Source organism: Boleophthalmus pectinirostris, unplaced genomic scaffold, assembly GCF_026225935.1.
Source record: "Boleophthalmus pectinirostris isolate CB_2022bp ecotype Guang Dong unplaced genomic scaffold, ASM2622593v1 HiC_scaffold_10, whole genome shotgun sequence".
Taxonomy (NCBI): domain Eukaryota; kingdom Metazoa; phylum Chordata; class Actinopteri; order Gobiiformes; family Gobiidae; genus Boleophthalmus; species Boleophthalmus pectinirostris.
Genome location: NW_026570971.1, coordinates 2,397,292 through 2,416,994, shown reverse-complemented (window position 1 = coordinate 2,416,994; position 19,703 = coordinate 2,397,292). Strand labels below are relative to the sequence as shown.

Sequence of the window (19,703 nt, the reverse complement as noted above, 5' to 3'; positions counted from 1 at the left end):
TCTTCACTCTCTGTCAACTTTTTGTACTTCAACACAAGACATTTTTCTGTCCTTAACTGCTCTACAGAACTCTGCGCGCGATTGTCACTGTTTGAGCTCGAGTTTGTCAGCGTGACGAAAATTCAACTACAAATTCGGCAGCAAATGCAAATTTATCATATAATTATTTAAATATGAATACTTCATGTAAATATAATGTTTAAAATTGAAAAAAAAAATACATAAATCAACAAAATACAAGATGCAGACGTGTTATTATTTGCCAAAAAGTAAATTAAAGTAAAAATATGCCATAAACCTTTGAGGATTGCCAGTTCAATTGGTGAGGGGCCGATCAAAGGGGCATGGCGGGCCGGAGTCAGCCCGCGGGCCGTAGTTTGATGACCCCTGCATTAGATTATGGTCTTATTCAGAGACACAGTAAAACAGGACACCAGATCTGGACAGAACGACACAGAGACGGCTTGTTGTAGCAACTATTTTTTTATTTTTTTAATCTTTGTCAGATATAAAAATCTTCATCTTTATCATACAATAACATCTTAGCATCAATTCAGAAAAGAGTTTTGCCACTAAACAAAAGGAGTTACAGCAGGTTCCATCCTGATGAGGTAAGCAGCTCAGCTTAGGCTTTGTATTCTCAACGACAGGCCCACATGCGCTCAGCCTCAGAGCCAGAGGGAGCCAGAGGGAGCCAGAGGGAGCCAGAGGGAGCCAGAGGGAGCCAGAGGGAGCCAGAGGGAGCCAGAGGGAGCCAGAGAGAGCCAGAGAGCCAGAGGGAGCCAGAGGGAGCCAGAGGGAGCCAGAGGGAGCCAGAGGGAGCCAGAGGGAGCCAGAGGGAGCCAGAGAGAGCCAGAGAGAGCCAGAGGGAGCCAGAGGGAGCCAGAGAGAGCCAGAGGGAGCCAGAGGGAGCCAGAGAGACAGGAATGATCCACTTCAAGACGCTCTGTGCAAGTTCTGGTCTCCATCCTCCATCTCAGATTATTATTATTTTTTCAACGACTGATTAAAATTCACTTTACTGATAAAAATCCTCTGTTTCAAGTCTCCACACTGGCTTCCGTTTGAGTTTCAGATCTTGTTTTCGTTTTCGCGCCTCCGGCCCTGAGGCTGACATGTGGCCGTGCTGCCCCCTAGTGCAGGCCGAGGCACAGTGCAGGGACAGGCCTGCCCCCAGAGGCTCCACACCTACGGCTGATATGTTCCAGAGGATCTTCAAGCGCACAAAGAAAAACAACAAACCGGGAGGGCGACGCTCGGAGGCGAGGGACGGCGTCCAAGCCACAGTAGAGGAGCAGAAGAGTTTGGAAAAGCAGCCAAGAGCGTTTCGGAAAAGAAGGAATAAGGTTGAACTTTTGTGGTGGAGGTTTGTGCCGCCTTCTCGTCTCCACGGAGGTTAGTCGCTTTGTCTAGAATCTGACCGATCTACCTCCAGTAACACGCAGAGTCAGAGGTAATAATCGAGTCCAAGTCAAGTCCAAGTCGTCTTGTTTGGAGCTTCAAGTCATTTCAAGTCTCAAAACCAAAAAAAAAGTACCAAATATAGTTTAGATTCTTGAATTTGAATGTATTTGTTTGGAGGATAAGCCCCTTGAGACGTGTCACCATCTCGTTTTCAAGGGGTCCTTTCCTTTTCTTGGTATTTATATGACTTTTAATCTAAATTGTACTTAAATATTCATGGTATTTGAGTATTTATAAAAGTTGTAGAAATGCAGATTTGTACTTTTTAAATGTCTTGACCAGAGTGTGAATTATTACGATCAGAACAGAAAGACTTCAGATTTTGTTGTGTCATCTGCACTGAAATGGAAGGATCACTTTCTGTGTTGTTCACTGTGTTTTAGTGTATTGTACTGAGTATTACTGTGTATTACTGTAGTACTTTTGAGGATACTACATCACAGTACTTCAGTTCCATCCAAAGTAAAATACAGAGAAGAGGGAGCGACATGTTCCAGTTTGTTTCTGTAAAATTTAGCGTCACATTTATTAATTGTAAAGAGAAAAGTGTTTTCTAAAAGCATCAAGTCTTCTCAAGTCAAAGGCCTCAAGTCCGAGTCAAGTCCCAAGTCACTGACCTTTAAGTCCAAGTCGAGTCCCAAGTCTTGGTCCATTTTATCAAGTTTTAAGTCCCAAAAATAGTGACTCAAGTCTGACTCGAGTCCAAGTCCAAGTCAAGTCCCAAGTCTTGGTTCATTTTCTCAAGTCTCGAGTCATCAAATTAGTGACTCAAGTCTGACTCGAGTCCAAGTCAAGTCCCAAGTCTTGAGACACTATTTTTAGGACTCGAGACTTGAGAAAATGAACCAAGTCCGACTCGAGTCCAAGTCCAAGTCTTGGTTCATTTTATCAAGTCTCAAGTCGTAAAAATAGTGCCTCAAGTCCGACTCGAGTCCAAGTCAAGTCCCAAGTCTTGGTCCATTTTCTCAAGTCTCAAGTCCTAAAAATAGTGACTCGAGTCCAAGTCAAGTCCCAAGTCTTGGTTCATTTCATCAAGTCTTAAAAATAGTGACTCAAGTCCGACTCGAGTCCAACTCAAGTCTCAAGTCTTGGTTCATTTTCTCAAGTCCTAAAAATAGTGACTCAAGTCCAACTTGAGTCCAAGTCAAGTCCCAAGTCTTAATCCATTTTATCGTCTCAAGTCCTCAAAATAGTGACTCAAGTCTGACTCAAGTCCAAGTCCAAGTCGAGTCCCAAGTCTTGGTCCATTTTATCAAGTCTCAAGTCCTAAAAATAGTGACTCAGTCCAAGACCAAGTCAAGTCCCAAGTCTTGGTCCATTTCATCAAGTCCTAAAAATAGTGACTCAAGTCCGACTCAAGTCCAAGTCAAGTCTCAAGTCTTAATCCATTTTATCAAGTCTCAAGTCCTAAAAACAGTGATTCAACTCTGACTCGAGTCCAAGTCCAAGTCAAGTCCCAAGTCTCAGTCCATTTTCTCAAGTCTCAAGTCCTCAAAATAGTGACTCAAGTCTGACTCGAGTCCAAGTCCAACTCCTCTGCTACTTAACGTAATAATCGAACGCTGCTCTCGTAAAAAGTACAAATTTATTCGTCTCTGAATCGTAAAAACGAGTAGAATCTGTCATTACATTTACCGAATTATACTTTATATTTAAATTATGTTTTACTGAAAGTTTTCCTTCCTAATTTCTTTTTATTTTCAGGTCAGAAAAAGCCTAAAAAAAGCAAAAATGATCTTTTAATAATACATAAAACTGGGAGAAAAGTGATTCAGCGAGAGAGTCACAATAAAATCAAACGGAGGCTGTAAATAGTGTAAAAATTCAACAGGACTTTGAAACTTTTGCCCTTGTCTCCTTTTCCAAACGGCAGAACACGACTGGATGAACACATCATATTTAGAATCATAGAAATCACAATTCACAAAATACTGGTGGACATGCCGCGTCAAGACTTTGTCCTTTTTCAAATCACCACGTTTGGGACGAACTCAACGACGAGCGGAACAGAAGCTGAACACGGAGCTCGACAGCGTTGGGAGAGAGGCGGAGCGCGGGACGCACCATCCCGACGCCAACGGACGCGCGGGAGAGTTTAGGAACGTTAAAATGCCGTCAAAAACAGACCCGGGTTATGTTATATTTTTGAATAACTCTGGATTATTGGGACGTTTGTGTCCCTCTAAACTCAAAATGCTTCCGTTTATTTGCCAAAAAAAAAGAGGTTTTTCAGTTTGAGACGAGCTTAAATATGTAAGATTTGTGGGTTAAATGTGTGAAAAATAAGAAAAAACCCCCAACTATTTTCATTCTTGGATGACAGACTGAACCAGGACTAAACCAGGACTAAACCAGGACTAAACCAGGTCTAAACCACATCTAAACCAGGATTAAACCAGGATTAAACCAGGACTAAACCAGGACTAAACCAGGATTAAACCAGGAGGATTAAACCAGGTCCAAACCAGGACTAAACCAGGTCTAAAACCACGTCTAAACCAGGTCTAAACCAGGTCTAAATCAGATCTAAACCAGGACTAAACCAGGACTAAACCATGTCTAAAACCAGGTCTAAAACCACGTCTAAACCAGGATTAAACCAGGTCTAAACCAGGTCCAAACCAGGTCCAAATCCAGGTCCAATCCAGGTCCAAACCAGGACTAAAACCAGGTCTAAAACCATGTCTAAACCAGGTCTAAAACCAGGATCTAAACCAGGTCTAAAACCAGGTCTAAACCAGGACTAAAACCAGGTCTAAAACCAGGTCTATACCCAGGTCTAAATCAGGATCTAAACCAGGACTAAACCATGTCTAAAACCAGTCTAAAACCAGGTCTAAATCAGATCTAAACCAGGACTAAACCAGGACTAAACTAAACAGGACTAAACCAGGTCCAAACCATGTTTGGACCTGGTCTAAAACCAGGACTAAACATTAAAATTTCAGTCCTGTTTCAGACCTGGTTTAGTTATGTTTCAGACCTGGTTTAGTTCTGTTTCAGACCTGGTTTAGTTCTGTTTCAGTCCTGGTTTAGTTCTGTTTCAGTCCTGGTTTAGTTCTGTTTCAGTCCTGGTTTAGTTCTGTTTCAGTCCTGGTTTAGTTCTGTTTCAGTCCTGCATTACATTTTAAGTCACGTAAACGGGAAACGCTATTAGTTTTTTTCCATTTTTCCAAAGAAATAATCTGATGAAAATGTATCTAAAAAAAAAACAAACAAAAAAAAAACAAACCACATTGTCGATCTACGTTTTCCCCACGTCCCACGAAACATCAAACCAGAAAACGCGACACCTCCTCCTCCTCCTCCTCCGCCGCCGCCGTACGCCGCCGTACGCCGCCGCCTCTCTCCTGGAGCGAGAACTTTCCACACGAAGCCACCGAAACATTTCACTGAAGTCCGTAGAAATAACAAACGGGAAAATGGGCGCCAGCGTTTTTAAAAAGAAGCCGAAGTTCATGCAGCAGCGCTCACGCACACGAAGACCGACGACGAACGCGAGAAGCCGTCGACACGTTCAGAGTCGAGAAGCGGCGGAGAGAAACCCGGCCCGCTTCACGAGGCATTTATGGCAGAAGAAGGATTTCCTCGACAAATTCGTAAGAAAAAACAGCGAGCGGCGGGTGGAACGGCGCCGAACCGCAGTCAGGGTCCCAACACTTTTAATTTTCTTTTTTAAATATAAATATCTTCTTTTCAAAATACAGTTAAAGCCTTTTCTTGCATAATTTTATATCAATACGAAAACATCCAATGGAAAATTTACTCAAATCAGTCGATAAGTTATGTTTTTATGTTTTTTTTTTTGCATATTTATATATATATTTATTTTTTTTAATCGTGTTTCAATCAAAATAAGTTAATTTTCGTTTATGCATATCAAGTAAAGTCAACATGCGGAATCCACGTGTCGTTCAGTCGTTCGTTTTTCAAAATAAAAGCAAAAATAAGAAAACGAAATAAATAAGATTTTTTTTTAATATTTGGCTCCAAAACTAAAATGAAAAAACAGATAAAGATTAGTTTTTTTTTCAGTTTTCAGTTTTGTGTTTAAATGAAAAATGGGAAAAATGGATAAAGGATTGAACCAGGACTAAACCAGGTCTAAACCAGGTCTAAACCAGGTCTAAACCAGGTCTAACCAGGTCTAACCAGGTCTAAACCAGGTCCAAACCAGGTCCAAACCAGGTCCAAACCAGGACTGAACCAGGACTAAAACAGTAGTGTCGGTATCAAGACCAGACCAGGACCAGACCGGGACTTGGACTGGGACTTGGACCGGAACTTGGACTGGGACTGAGACCTGGACTAAGACCTGGACTAAGACAGGGACTTGGATCGGGACTGAGACCGGGACTGAGACCGGGATTTGGACCGGGACTTGGACCGGCACTGAGACCGGGACTTGGACCAGGAATGAACCAGGACCAAACCAGTACTAAACCAGCACTAAACCTGTCTCAGTCCTGGTCTCAGTCCTTGTCCTGGTCCCAGTCTGGTCCCAGTCTCAGTCCTGATCAACTGACAGTCTACACAGCCGCAACTCCCGGTTCAGTCCCATTTTAGTCCTGGTTTAGTCCTGGCTCAGTCCGTTATCCATTTTTTCCATTTTTCATTTAACCACAAAATCAAAAACTGAAAAAACACATTTTATTCAGTTTTTTTCATTTTGGTTTTAGAGACAAATAATGAAGAAAATTGTTGTTTTTTCATTTTCTTATTTTTGCTTTTATTTTGAAAAACAAATGAACGAGCGACACAGGGATTTTGCTGCACAGTGCAATTACAAGGTTTTGGAAAAAAACAAAACAAAACGTCATCTATTTGATTTTGAAAGTAAAAACCTTTGAACTATTTATCATAACCATGCGTTTCCAAAGTCGAAAAATACTAAAATCTCTTAAACTTTTGCCTTTGCGGTGGAACTCTGGGCCGTGCCGTCAAGAAGCGACAGCGAGTTTTTTTTTTTTTTTTTGAAAATCCGAAGATCGATCAGCTTTTACGAGAAGAACGAAGAGACCGAAAAAGAGACAGGCGGACAGACGAGCGTGCAGCAAGCCACCGGCACCAATCCAGCGACCACGACGAGTCACGAACGACAAAAAAAAAAAAGAAAAGAAAGAGAACATGGCTGTGTCCACGGGTGCTGCTGTGGCCCATGCACCACCGCACAAATACATTCAGGTTCCGACGCCTCCCGTGGCCTCCCGCAGGACCTCCGGGAGCGAGGGGGGAGGGGAACAGAGGAGGGGGGGGGGGGCCACAGGTTCCTTGGCTGGTATCGGGGGGTGCACGTGGCGGCGCCCCCCACAGTGAGCCCGCGGGAGGACAGTCTCTACAGGGAGGTGGAGGGCAGCTTCTTGACGCGCCGCTGGGCCAGGAAGGAGCTCTGGATGGGCTTGAGCTCCGGGGTGGGCTGGGAGTTCTTCAGGGCCGAGTATGTGGCCGCCATGGCTCCCTGGACACACGGACACAACGGTCAGAGAGTGTTTTCATTTTTTAAAGTTATAGCATCTTTAACTTGACCTTTGGGCCCGGTTCAGCAGAAATAAACAACAAGACCAAAAATTCAAGTTAATTCATCTGATATAAAACAGTATTGAACAGATACATATGTACTCGAGTTTATCAAACTGTTCACCTTTATTCTGGACCATTTTTGGTTCTAAAGTTCCATATGTTTTAAACAGACCATGTAATGAAACATGGAACAAAAATTATTTCCCAAATTTCAAAGACCTGAAAATCATGTAAATAAATGTTTGTATTTCATCATATCTTGTGTTATTCCATCTTTGAACTGTTGATGAAGGGACAGGATTTAAAAAAATAAAAGTATTTAAAATGATAAAAATGTTCTTGGAAGGACTGACATATTTTATAGAAATAGTTTCCTTTCATTTTGAAGTAATATTAAAGTTTTCAGAAGAAAAAAGTGACAAATGATGTAAAATCCTGCACCTTCTACTTGTTTGTACAATTTTCCCTCCGTTACTTTTCCCTCCGTTACCATGAACTTTCTTAATAAAAAATCTCATGAGTCAAAAAGTCAGAGGTTTTTCAACCTAATCTTGTACCATATGGTAGAAAACTATATGAAGCAAATATTCAAACCAGTTTGTTAAGGATATGGAAGTGAGAACCAAGAGTTATCACTGTTTGGATTTATTGACCAAAAAGTGCTGCATATTTCATTCCCTCCGTTACCGACATGAGTTTTTAAATTTTTTGTCTTGAACTTGAAAGAATCTCACAGGTTTAACTTGACCCTGTTGGAGTGTAACTCTTTCCTACATTCTGATACTTTACTTATTTCAATAGTTCCTCTAGTTTCTGAATAAGAGACATTTGAATGTCAAAAATCTGACCCTGTTTCCTCCGTTAACACTTGACTGGACCCATAGATAAAAAAAATATAAATTTGTTATTTTGTATTAGGCTATATGTTTAACATTTTGTTTGCACAGACACATTTTTATCATGTTAAATGTACAAATATCCCTTTATTTGATTGGCTGGGCTGGAGTGAACTGTGGCAGAGCCTGAAGTTTAGAGAAAATGTGACATCAGTTCGTTGCTTCTGCCCTTGACTTTACATTACAGCCCTGACGTGTGAGTTGGGGGCACAGGATGGGGACGACCTCAAGTCAAGTGACTGGGTTTGAATAAACGTTTATTACACACCGGACCTATTGTGATTCAGCTGCTCACTGGCACCATGTTCCTGCCACAGGCTCATGAAGAGAAAAGAGCTGTGTGCTGTACAGTTATGGTGAGTTCAACTTCAGGTCAAAGTGCTTCCTGAACAGATTTTAGGGAGTAACATGTCTTCTCTTCTCTTCCTGAATATATAAAGGGTGTCCCCAAAAAACAATTGACATCATTTCATGGACCAAGGACTAAAGGAACTGGAGAATCAGCACCAACATGATCACTGAGCTAGACTTAGTAGTTTTCAAGATAACTGCTTTTAAAATTATGTCCAATTTTCTGTGACACCCTGTAAATATAAATATAAATATAAATAAACACATGCCCCAGTCTTGTATGAACTGTGCCTTCTGTTAGATCTTTCTTCTGAGTGTGTGAGGTGATCACCTTGACCAGGGAGGGGTCCTGGTGGGGCAGTTGGCTGTTGGGCAGCTTGTCGCGGTGGATGATCCAGGGGTGTCTCAGCACCTGTTTGGCCGTCAGCCTCTGGTGAGGATCCACGTGCAGCATCTTTGACACCAGGTCCTGGAGGAGAACATGTAGAGTCAGATCAGGCCCTGTTCATGTCTGATCGTAAAGTCTCTCATACGCTGTAAACACCAGGAGCCACCAGGAGCCACCAGGAGCCACCAGCTGCTGCTTGAGCCTTTGAATGGCTCCTTAACAAATTGGATACAATTTTTTTGTGTTGCTGTATCGAAATTATTTTTTAGTTTGATCATTTTAATGTTAGAATTGTTCATTTCTACACTTCAAACACTGTAAACAAACTGTAGAAGAAGAGGGACGGACATGAAGGAACAAATGTGGCAAATGGAAACTCATAAATAATATTCTGATATAACAGACTGGAAAAGCAATAAAACCAACAGATTCGCCCGGAAAACCACCACACCCCTGCCGAAAAAACAACTTCTGCAACAGCAAATAATTTCCAACTCCATGCAGGCCTAAACCGGGACTAAACCAGGACTAAACCGGGACTAAACCAGGACTAAACCAGGACTAAACCGGGACTAAACCAGGACTAAACCGGGACTAAACCGGGACTAAACCAGGGACTAAACCAGGACTAAACCGGGACTAAACCGGGACTAAACCGGGACGGACTAAACCGGGACTAAACCGGGACTAAACCGGGACTAAACCAGGACTACTCTTGGACTTGAGCGAAAGGGAAAACTCTGAGCCTGTGGAGCAGGGAGTCCCAAAGCGAGGATCAGGCGACGGCTGCGTTAAGCCCCGTGAAGTGCAGAGATCTGCTCAGGTCCTTTTGCCTGTGGTCACCTGATGGTCACAGGCAAACCTCTGGGCCCGTCCAGGACTAAAACAGGAGTAAAACAGTCCAGTTTTAGTCCTGGTTTAGTCCTGGTTTAGTCCCGGTTTAGTCCTGGTTTAGTCCTGGTTTAGTCCCGGTTTAGTCCCGGTTTAGTCCTGTTTAGTCCTGGTTTAGTCCTGGTTTAGTCCCTGGTTTAGTCCTGGTTTAGTCCTGGTTTAGTCCTGGTTTAGTCCTGGTTTAGTCCTGGTTTAGTCCTGTTTTAGTCCTGGTTTAGTCCTGGTTTAGTCCTGGTTTAGTCCTGGTTAGTCCTGGTCCTTTTAGTCCTGGTTTAGTCCTGGTTTAGTCCTGGTTTAGTCCTGGTTTAGTCCTGTTTAGTCCTGTTTAGTCCGCACGTGTCGTTGATTCGAGTCTCACCTACTGAAAACTGCTGATTTAGAACATTTAGATGCTTTTTTTTCCTGCACGTGTCGTTTCCAATCAGTTCTCAGTTCATCAGATTTATCATTGTGAGAATTCATGAGTGAATTTATATAACACACACACATTATAATATATATAACACACACACATGATAATATATATAACACACACACATGATAATATATATAACACACACACACATTATAATATATATATACACACACACATGATAATATAACACACACACACATTATATATATAAAACACACACATGATAACATAACACACACATGATAATATATATAACACACACACATGATAAATATATAAACACACACATATATATAACACACACACATATATATAACACACACATGATAATATATATAAACACACACATATAATATATATAACACACACATTATAATATATATAACACACACATTATAATATATATAACACACACACATTATAATATATATAACACACACATTATAATATATATAACACACACATGATAATATATTAAACACACACACATTATAATATATATAACACACACACATGATAATATATATAACACACACACACATTATAATATATATAACACACACATTATAATATATATAACACACACACATGATAATATATATAACACACACACATAATATATATAACACACACATTATAATATATATAACACACACACATTATAATATATATAACACACACACATAATATATATAACACACACACATTATAATATATATAACACACACACTGTTGGCACTGATGAAAGAAGCTGCACATTGGCTAAATAAGCAGAGGACAAAGCGGGACAGGGACAAAGACAGGGCCAGGGACAGAGACAGGGTCAGGGTCAGGGACAGGGACAGGGCCAGAGACAAAGACAGGGCCAGGGACAGAGAGGGGGACAGGGACAGAGACAAAGACAGGGGGGACAGGACAGGGACAGGACAGACAGGGACAGGGACAGGACAGAGACAGGGACAGGGACAGGGACAGAGACAAAGACAGGGCCAGGGACAGAGACAGGGACAGAGACAAAGACAGGGCCAGGGACAGAGACAAAGACAGGGCCAGGGACAGAGACAGGGACAGGGACAGGGACAGGGACAGGGACAGAGACAGGGACAGGGACAGAGACAGAGACAGAGACAGGGACAGGGACAGGGACAGAGACAGAGACAGAGACAGGACAGGACAGGGACAGAGACAGGGACAGAGACAGGGACAGAGACAGGGACAGGGACAGAGACAGGGACAGGGACAGAGACAGGGACAGGGACAGAGACAGGGACAGAGACAGGGACAGGGACAGAGACAGGGACAGGGACAGAGACAGAGACAGGGACAGAGACAGGGACAGGGACAGGGACAGAGACAGGGACAGGACAGAGACAGGGACAGAGACAGGGACAGAGACAGGGACAGAGACAGGACAGGGACAGAGACAGGGACAGAGACAGGGACAGGGACAGGGTCAGGGACAGAGACAGGGACAGGGACAGGGACAGAGACAGGACAGAGACAGGGACAGGGACAGGGACAGGGACAGGGTCAGGGACAGGGACAGGGTCAGGGACAGGGACAGAGACAGGGTCAGGGACAGGGACAGGGACAGGGTCAGGGACAGAGACAGGGACAGGGACAGGGACAGGGACAGGGTCAGGGACAGAGGACAGAGACAGGAACAGGGACAGGACAGACAGGGACAGGGACAGGGACAGGACAGGGACAGGACAGGGACAGACAGGACAGGGACAGGACAGGGACAGGGACAGGGACAGGGACAGGACAGGGACAGGACAGGGACAGGGACAGGACAGGGACAGGGACAGGACAGGGACAGGGACAGGGACAGAGACAGGGACAGAGACAGGGACAGAGACAGGGACAGAGACAGGACAGGGACAGGGACAGGGTCAGGGACAGGGTCAGGGACAGAGACAGGGCCAGGGACAGGACAGGGACAGGGACAGGGACAGGACAGGACAGGGACAGGACAGGGACAGGGACAGACAGACAGGGACAGGGACAGAGGACAGGGACAGGGACAGAGACAGGGACAGAGGACAGGGACAGAGACAGGGACAGGGACAGGACAGGGACAGGGACAGGGACAGGGACAGGGACAGGGACAGGGACAGGGACAGAGACAGGGACAGGACAGGGACAGGGACAGGGACAGAGACAGGGACAGGGACAGGGACAGGGACAGGGACAGGGACAGGGACAGGGACAGGGACAGGGTCAGGGACAGGGTCAGGGACAGGGACAGTACCTTGGCTGCGTCAGACACACTGTCCCAGTTTCCTCCGGTCAGACTAAAGTGGCCGTTGCCGATCCTGTTCAGGATCTCGTTGGGCGTGTCCTCGGGGCCGTTGGCGAACGGAGTGAAGCTGTAACGTAAAGACGAGTTGAGCAAAAAAAAAACCATGAGGCTTTTCACAAGTCTGAGATCAGATGCTTCTACAACACATCTGCTGCTGTGCTCTTTCGCTTGAGGAGGTTTGTAGCTCACAGAATAAAAAATAAACACTCACAGATCCAGAATTTGAATAACCCAAACCCAAAATATTATATTCTCCGTGGTTGATTTTCAGGAGATTTTTAGTGGTCACAAAATAGTTTAATAGTACGAGAAGGAAGAAGAGATCAAGATGACCTCAAATACAACATTTTATTTTTTTTATTATTATATATATATTTTTTATTTTATTTTATTGTATTATTATTCTTTTGTTTTATTATTCTTTTTATTATTATTATTATTATTATTATTTTTTTTTTATTTATTTTTATTATTTTTTTTTTCCCCTTTGTATGCATGTTATATTTTACGTTTTATATTTAGTTAAGTCTGTCTTGTTGTGGATGTGCTGGGTATCCAATCCCTCAAACTTGATAAATTATTAACAACAACATTTTAGAATAAAGATAAGTGCATTTTAATAATACATAAATTCAAGAAATTAATAGTTAAATTAATAGTTTCTTAAATAAATCTAAACTGGCTCTGACTAGTTTGTATCGACACTGAGTTTATGACTAACGTGTTGTCAATAAAGTGATGAACTGGAGGTTTTTTATGTTCACTGAAAAGCTGAAACCACAGACATTTGTAGTCAATACATAAATATAAATGCGGAATAATGCGAAGAAGTGAGGACTAAACCAGGGTAAACCCGGACTAACCCAAGAGTAAACCAAGAGGACTAACCCAGGACTAAACCAGTACTAAACAGCTGCCCTCCACCACCGGAGAAAACTGATTTCCACTGTTTTCCACCAGAAGAAAAATACAATTTGTGTGAGGGCTGAAACCAGGTCTGAACTAGAACAAACCTAAGACTAACCCAAGACTAAACCAGTACTAAAAGAGCCAACATTTTTAGTGACTGGGACGACTGGAGTAGGTAAAAACCAGAACAAAACGAAGCCTAACTCAAGACGAAGCCGTAAACAGGAACTCAGTCTTGTGTATCAGATAATACTCCCTACAACTATACAACAACTCACCCTTATGTAACAGATTTTTTTTAATTTGACTTTGCCTTATTTGACACTAGCCTCTTAGTATTTTTACTACTTATTTAGAATTTATTATTGACATTTATATTTTGTGACGTGTGAGCGACTGTGTCCAAATAATTTTCCTTGTGGATAAATAAAGTTTGTCTAAATAAAGTCTAATCAGGAACATTGTACGATGGTAAAATCTGAACTAAACAAGGACCTAAACCAGCCGTAACCAAGACCAGACCAGACCAGACCAGACCAGACCAGGAGCCGGGATAAACCTGGATAATCAATGAACTAGACAAGGGTTTAAAAAAAACATAACTAAACTAAATCCAGAGCAGACAACAACCTCTGACCTTTTTCAGTAAGAACAGGCCTGACTGTATTTTAGTAGTTTATATCGACGGTGAGTTTACGAGTTTTTATGTTCGCTGAAAAGATGAAACCAAAGAAACTACACTGAGTGTGTTTACATGCACATCAATAACCCGGTTATGATCGGGTTTTTTGAGTATCCCGGTTTCTTCATGGTGCATGTAAACGCAGTAACCCGGTTTCAGTAACCCGGTTATGGCAGTGTCCCGGTTATTAGAAACTGGGTTACTGCAGCTGGTTTATTCCGATAGTAACGTGGATACTTGTGGCATGTAAACGCAGTATCCCGATTACTGCAACATAAAGTTGAGTCACATGCGTCCAAAAGACACTTTCCAGCCTTTCACCACAACAGTAGTGACATAAATAAATTGACCAACATAAATAAAGTGACCAAACGAGTGAAATGACTGTAAAATAAAGAGCTGCGCTAAACCTGCACATGTACAATCTGCACTCGTGTGACGCTGAAAAGCTAAAACATGAACTATGTCCTATCCTCTATACGCACGAAACACACTCACCATCATCAGCACCTCTTCTGTCACAGAAATAACACACATAATCCACAGAGTCGTGTCATTTAGTCCAAAAGAAACTGATCACATCAGCGGCGCAAGGAGCGAGTTGTTTTTATCGCCGCTAACAGTTTATGCTAATTAGCCAAACGGTCTTAAGTTTCGTTTCTGTAAAACGTAAACAAATGTGATCAGAGCTGAATGATCTGATCAAACGGGCTGATGTGTCTCTAGTGTTTATGGTTTATATGTTGTAAAGTTGAGTTTATTTATGCAGAAGATTTTAATGAAGAATCTGCACAGTGGATTGTGGGAGATCTCGTAGCTCCTTAGCTTCTTATGCTAAAGGAGCTCACGGTTTGTATTTTTCCTGGTTTATGAAATTGATTTAAGTTAATTTTTGCGCCTGCACATTTGTAAGATTATGTCAAGAAACCGGGACACTCCATTTGATCATGTACACGCGGATATGAGTGTCCCGGTTTCTCAGTGAACATGTAAACACAGTAACACGAACACTGACAGAACCGGGATATGGCTAATAACCGGGTTATTGATGTGCATGTATACGCACTCACTGAAAATACATTTTGTAGTAAATGCGTATATGTTTCGTGAGCAGATCTGAGCAGGAGACACTCACCCGGCCAACATGGTGTAGAGGAGCACGCCCAGACTCCAGATGTCACAGCCCTCGTCATAGCCCTGCCTCTTCAGCACCTGTCAATCAAACACAAGAGCGTTCATCAGAGCGTTCAGCAGAGCGAGCAAATCCTCACGCGTCCTGGAGTTTTACAGAGAGGCACAGATGTGGACGTCTGGAAACTGAGGCAGGAGTTTAGTTTATTTCTGGGACCCGGTGAACTTGAAAACTCAACATTACACGTTAGTTGGCGATTAAAGTGGGACTCTTGCTTCTACACAAGGAGGTTTACCGTATTTTTCGGACTATAAGTGGCACTTTTTTTCATGGTTTAGGTGTTTCTTGCGACTTATATATTAAAATGTTCAGACTGACAGCTGTGAGAGGCTCTAGTCTTGTGTGTCAGTATCTAGTACGACTATTACTCCTGCATTTCGCTCTCTACTGCGCATGTCTCCTGTAGAAAAAGCCACTGTCTCGCTGCAAATAGTGAAATATTCAGCTGAAAATGGTAATCGAGCAGCAGAAAGAAAGTTTGGAGTGAGCGACTGGGGAAAAGCGGGGATGGAGAACACAGCTTCACTGCTGAAACTTTCCTGAAGTCACTGGATGGATGGACAAAGCCTGGACTTCAGTGACACCGAAACCATCCTGTCGGGATTCAGAAAGACCCAATAATTCTAATGAACTGATGCTGAGTCTGACGACAGCGACACAGAAGAGTTTGCGTCGCTCTGTTTACCTCCGGAGGTCGAGGCCGAGTTGTTCAGAAGTGACACCGAGGATGAAGAACTGAATGGATTTAGTGATTTGGAGTGAGATGGAGAGTTTGTTAAACTTGTTCTGTTCTGTTGTTTATGTTATAGTTTATCTGAAGAACTGTTCATATGTGACGTTAACATATTAACGCCTGTTCACTCTGTTGTTCTCTGTTCTGTTGTTTTTAATAGAACTTGACTTTTATGATGACATGTCGGTTCCTGGTCTCTGATTTTATAAAATACATTTCCCCAAAAAGTGTGACTTATAGTCCAGAAATACTGTACATAGAAGCAAAGGAGGACAGGCCGGAGACAAACTGTCCGAGATAAAACGAGAAGAGTATTGCAAACAGCTTCTTGTAAAACAAATTGACCAAGGAAACTAATAATGTTAAAAAATCGCTGTCCCTGATTTGTCTTAAAAAATCCAAACATATTTTGGTCCAGACTTATTCCTCATTCTTCAAATGCCTTATACATTTATTCATTTCAGAAGTGCTCATCACAATGTTCAGAGATCAGATCAAAGTTTGGCACAGCAACAACTAGCATGCAAAGTGCACACCTCCTGATTATCAGACATGCTCTGATTAAAGGTTGTATAGTGGATTTTCCAAGGAACGAGAAATCCAGCGACTGTTTGTCCTTTTTCAAATGTTGCGCATGTGTGAAACCACCTCCCCTCCCCCACAGCTCCTACGTAGAAACACCTCCTCCCTCCTCCTCCTTACGCCACAAACAGGTTTGTTTACAGCTGCACATGACTTGTAAACAACTAACTACAGTGTTGGTTAGACAAGACGGAGAAGTGAGGAGCAGGGGGAAGAACGGAGCAGGGAGAGAGGAGAGAGGAGAGAGGAGAGGGGAGGGGTGTGCGCAGAGATTCCGTGCCCGGAGAAGTGAGGAGCAGGAGGAAGAGCGGAACGGGCAGCGGGGAGAGGAGCAGGAAAGGGGTGCAGAGAAGGTTGCGTGGAGATTCCGTGCGAATGAACTACTACAACACGCAGCAGCAAGCGGACTCTTTCTTTGCCTTGAAAATTACGTTTTCAGACACAGGATATCACATTCGTGTCCTGAAAAACGTTTGTCTAACTCTTGGAAATAAAGTACGTTTTCATAATAAGCAGAAGTTTCCTGTCCAGGAGTAATTTGTGGACCAGTGCTTCAGTCTTTAGACCCTTCGTCTGCTTCAGTCGCGCCATCGCTGGAATGAATCTTCAAGAATCACCTTAGTTTGGCTTCGCTGCTTTTCCCCTTGTCTTCTTCTTTCACGACCTCAAAAACAGGACTTTCTTTTTGCGGCGAACTGCTCCTGGATTCTTGTCGCCATCGCAACAAACTTTGTGTGCGAACTGCGAGGAAGATATAGGTCAAAAAAGCCGCTAAGAACTGTTGCGTTGGTGGAGTAAACAGCGTCTGTGCGTCTTGCGTCTGTGGACTGTGTGACAGTCGTACGTAAACCACGTAACGGCGGCGCAGGCAAGTCAGTTACACTAGAAACGTAGGGAGTTTGATTGACAGCCTGTCAGCTCACAGATAACGAGGCAGTGTCGTTATCTATTGGCAAATGTTTAGCCCCACCACGTCCAGAGTTGATGAATTTTTATTCTCTTTTTTTTGGTCATCATAATTACAAGGCGACTGCATCTATAATCTATCACTGACAATTTGAAAAAAAAAATCCTCCATACAACCTTTAATACAATTTCTCAAAAAGTGCGACTTAAGAGTCCGATGTGACTGATATGTTTTTTTCTTCTTCATTACACATTTTTTGGCTGATGTCCGAAAAATACGATAATCCTCACATCACTGACTCCAAAGTCCAACATTTATTAAGCGAGTTTTGCGTTTTGGGAGCGTGAAAGCAGCTGACCTCGGGGGCGACGAAGTTGGCGGTGTAGCAGGGCGTCATGAGCAGACCGTTGTTCGCCCGCAGCTGCTTCGCGAAGCCAAAGTCACAGATCCGGATGGACTCGGGGTTTCCAGACTCGTCCACGTACAGGATGTTACTGGGCTTCAGGTCCCTGTGCACCACCTGGACACAACACAAACAGAAACAACGACTTTAATACGCTCACGTTTTTCACACAAACTACCTTTTCAGAAGAGAGGAACTTAGGTTAGGTCGGGTCGCTTTATTCGTACCCGTAGGTAAATTTGTTTTGCAGATTTGAGAGGCAGGTCCCACATTTTAGGGAACTTTTAGTCTATTACTATCTAGAAATCAAACTACTAATGGTGCATTTACTTTACATACTCTTTATTCAAATCCATATCCATTTTACAAACATAGCAGTTTCCAAAGTGCTGCACAGAGATCAGAAAATGAACACAACAAAAAAGTAAATTGCTAAAATTTGTTGATACCAGTCCTAAAACAATAAAACCAGTAAAAGCAAATAAAAGCAAGACCATAAAAATCATAAAATAGCAATAAATAAGTAAAATAAATACACACAATAAAGACAAAGAGGAGCACACAACTCACGCGGTGTTAAAAGTCAGAGAATAAAAGTGGGTTTTAAGATGAGCTTTAAAAACCAACAATAAAATCTTTAAAACTCAACTCTAGAACGAACCGGAAGCCAACGCAACAACGCTAAGTTTGGGATAATGTGCTCACGTTTTTTTGGCTCCGGTTAAAAGTCGCGCAGCAGAATTTTGGACCAAAATTCTGAGCAAGAAAGTACGTGGAGGCCAAAGAAAAGTGCATCACAGTCGTCTAAACGAGAGGAGATAAAAGCCTGCAGTGTCGGGAAGGTGACTTTTCAAATGTAATCCCCTACAGATTACAGATTACAGATTACACACACCAAAATGTAGTTTGTAAAGAAACCTATTAAATTACTTAAAGTGAGTAATGTAATCTGATTACTTTGGATTACTTGATTTGTTGTAGAGAAAAAAAGACGAGAAAATCTTCACATAAGAAGTTTTGTCTGATAAAAGAAAATAAAAAGTCCAGATTTTACTGAACCAAATTAAAATATTATTGATAGAAGAAGAAGAAACACGTCCACACAGCAGGTTTAGTCCTGAGTTTAGTCCTGGTTTTAGTCCTGGTTTAGACCTGGTTTAGTCCTCCTGGTTTAGTCCTGGTTTAGTCTTGGTTTAGTCCTGGTTTTTAGTCCTGGTTTAGTCCTGGTTTTAGTCTTTGGTTTAGTCTTGGTTTAGTCCTTGGTTTAGTCCTGGTTTAGTCTGGTTTAGTTTAGTCTCCTGTTTTAGTCTTGGTTTAGTCCTTTTAGGTTTAGTCTTGGTTTAGTCTTGGTTTAGTCTTGGTTTAGTCTTGGTTTAGTCCTGGTTTCACTGCCAATAAATGACGCCAAGGTTGTTGACAGACTTAATACACACTGTACCACTGAAAAATGAAATAAATAAATAAATAAAATACATGGGCAGCAGATACGACATACAAATCACACAGTAGTTTTCATTAGACCAATAAAATAAATGACAACACCTCTATTTTACTAAATCAAATTAAACTTCCTTGAGTGTAAGATGTTCTTAATCCGTGTATCATTCGTTCATTCGTTTTTCAATATAAAACCAAAAATAAGAAAACGAAAAAACAACAGGATCGTTTTCCCGTTTACGTGACTTCAGTGACTGCGATGCCGAACTTTTGCACCGGGTACGGACTGAACAGGACGGATCCAGGTCCGAGACCAGAGCGGGACCAGAGCGGGACTGAGACCGGACCAGAGCGGACTCCGAGTTTTGACTCTGAGCCTCCGCGGGGTCCGAGCCTCAGCTTCGAGCTCTGGTCCTGCCGTGGGCTCTGAGCCTCCAGTCTGGTCCCGGTCTGGTCCTGGTCTTGTCTCGGTCTCGGTCTCAGGCCCGCTCTGGTCCCAGTCTGTCCCAGTCTCAGTAGCGCTCTGGTCCCGGTCTGGTCCTGGACTCTGGTCCATTTGAACCAAAAGCTCTTAGTTCAATTCATTTTCATTGGTGTGAAAGCGTCAGTCGGAGGCTTTGCTCCACCT

At 42.6% G+C, this 19,703-nt stretch overlaps 2 protein-coding genes across 7 annotated transcripts in view; one reads left to right on the top strand and one right to left on the bottom strand.

The window, feature by feature from the left end:
- Positions 1 to 656: 656 nt before the first annotated feature.
- LOC129411039 (octapeptide-repeat protein T2-like) lies at positions 657 to 1,400 on the top strand. The gene is made up of 2 exons (XM_055160614.1): positions 657 to 948; positions 1,138 to 1,400. The coding sequence occupies exons 1-2, from the start codon at positions 657 to 659 to the stop codon at positions 1,398 to 1,400; spliced, it is 555 nt and encodes a 184-aa protein (XP_055016589.1).
- Positions 1,401 to 5,622: 4,222 nt separating this feature from the next.
- rps6ka1 (ribosomal protein S6 kinase a, polypeptide 1) overlaps positions 5,623 to 19,703 on the bottom strand; it is a 147,960-nt gene continuing 133,879 nt past the window's right edge. For 5 of the 6 annotated variants that reach the window (XM_055158789.1, XM_055158793.1, XM_055158796.1 and 2 more), the window contains 5 exons: positions 17,594 to 17,755; positions 14,957 to 15,033; positions 12,180 to 12,297; positions 8,563 to 8,700; positions 5,623 to 6,922 (listed from right to left, as the gene is read on the bottom strand). In XM_055158789.1, the coding sequence (XP_055014764.1) occupies positions 6,800 to 6,922; positions 8,563 to 8,700; positions 12,180 to 12,297; positions 14,957 to 15,033; positions 17,594 to 17,755 (618 nt within the window). In that variant the 3' untranslated portion in view covers positions 5,623 to 6,799. The remainder of the gene's footprint in view (positions 6,923 to 8,562; positions 8,701 to 12,179; positions 12,298 to 14,956; positions 15,034 to 17,593; positions 17,756 to 19,703) is intronic. The other variant, XM_055158785.1, reaches the window with a different exon arrangement.

Bases quoted from the DNA above. Each gene is read 5' to 3' on its own strand.
- LOC129411039 (XM_055160614.1), top strand. From the start codon at position 657: ATGCGCTCAGCCTCAGAGCCAGAGGGAGCCAGAGGGAGCCAGAGGGAG. The intron at 949-1,137 runs GTGCAAGTTCTG...GCTGCCCCCTAG, and splicing joins GATCCACTTCAAGACGCTCT to TGCAGGCCGAGGCACAGTGC.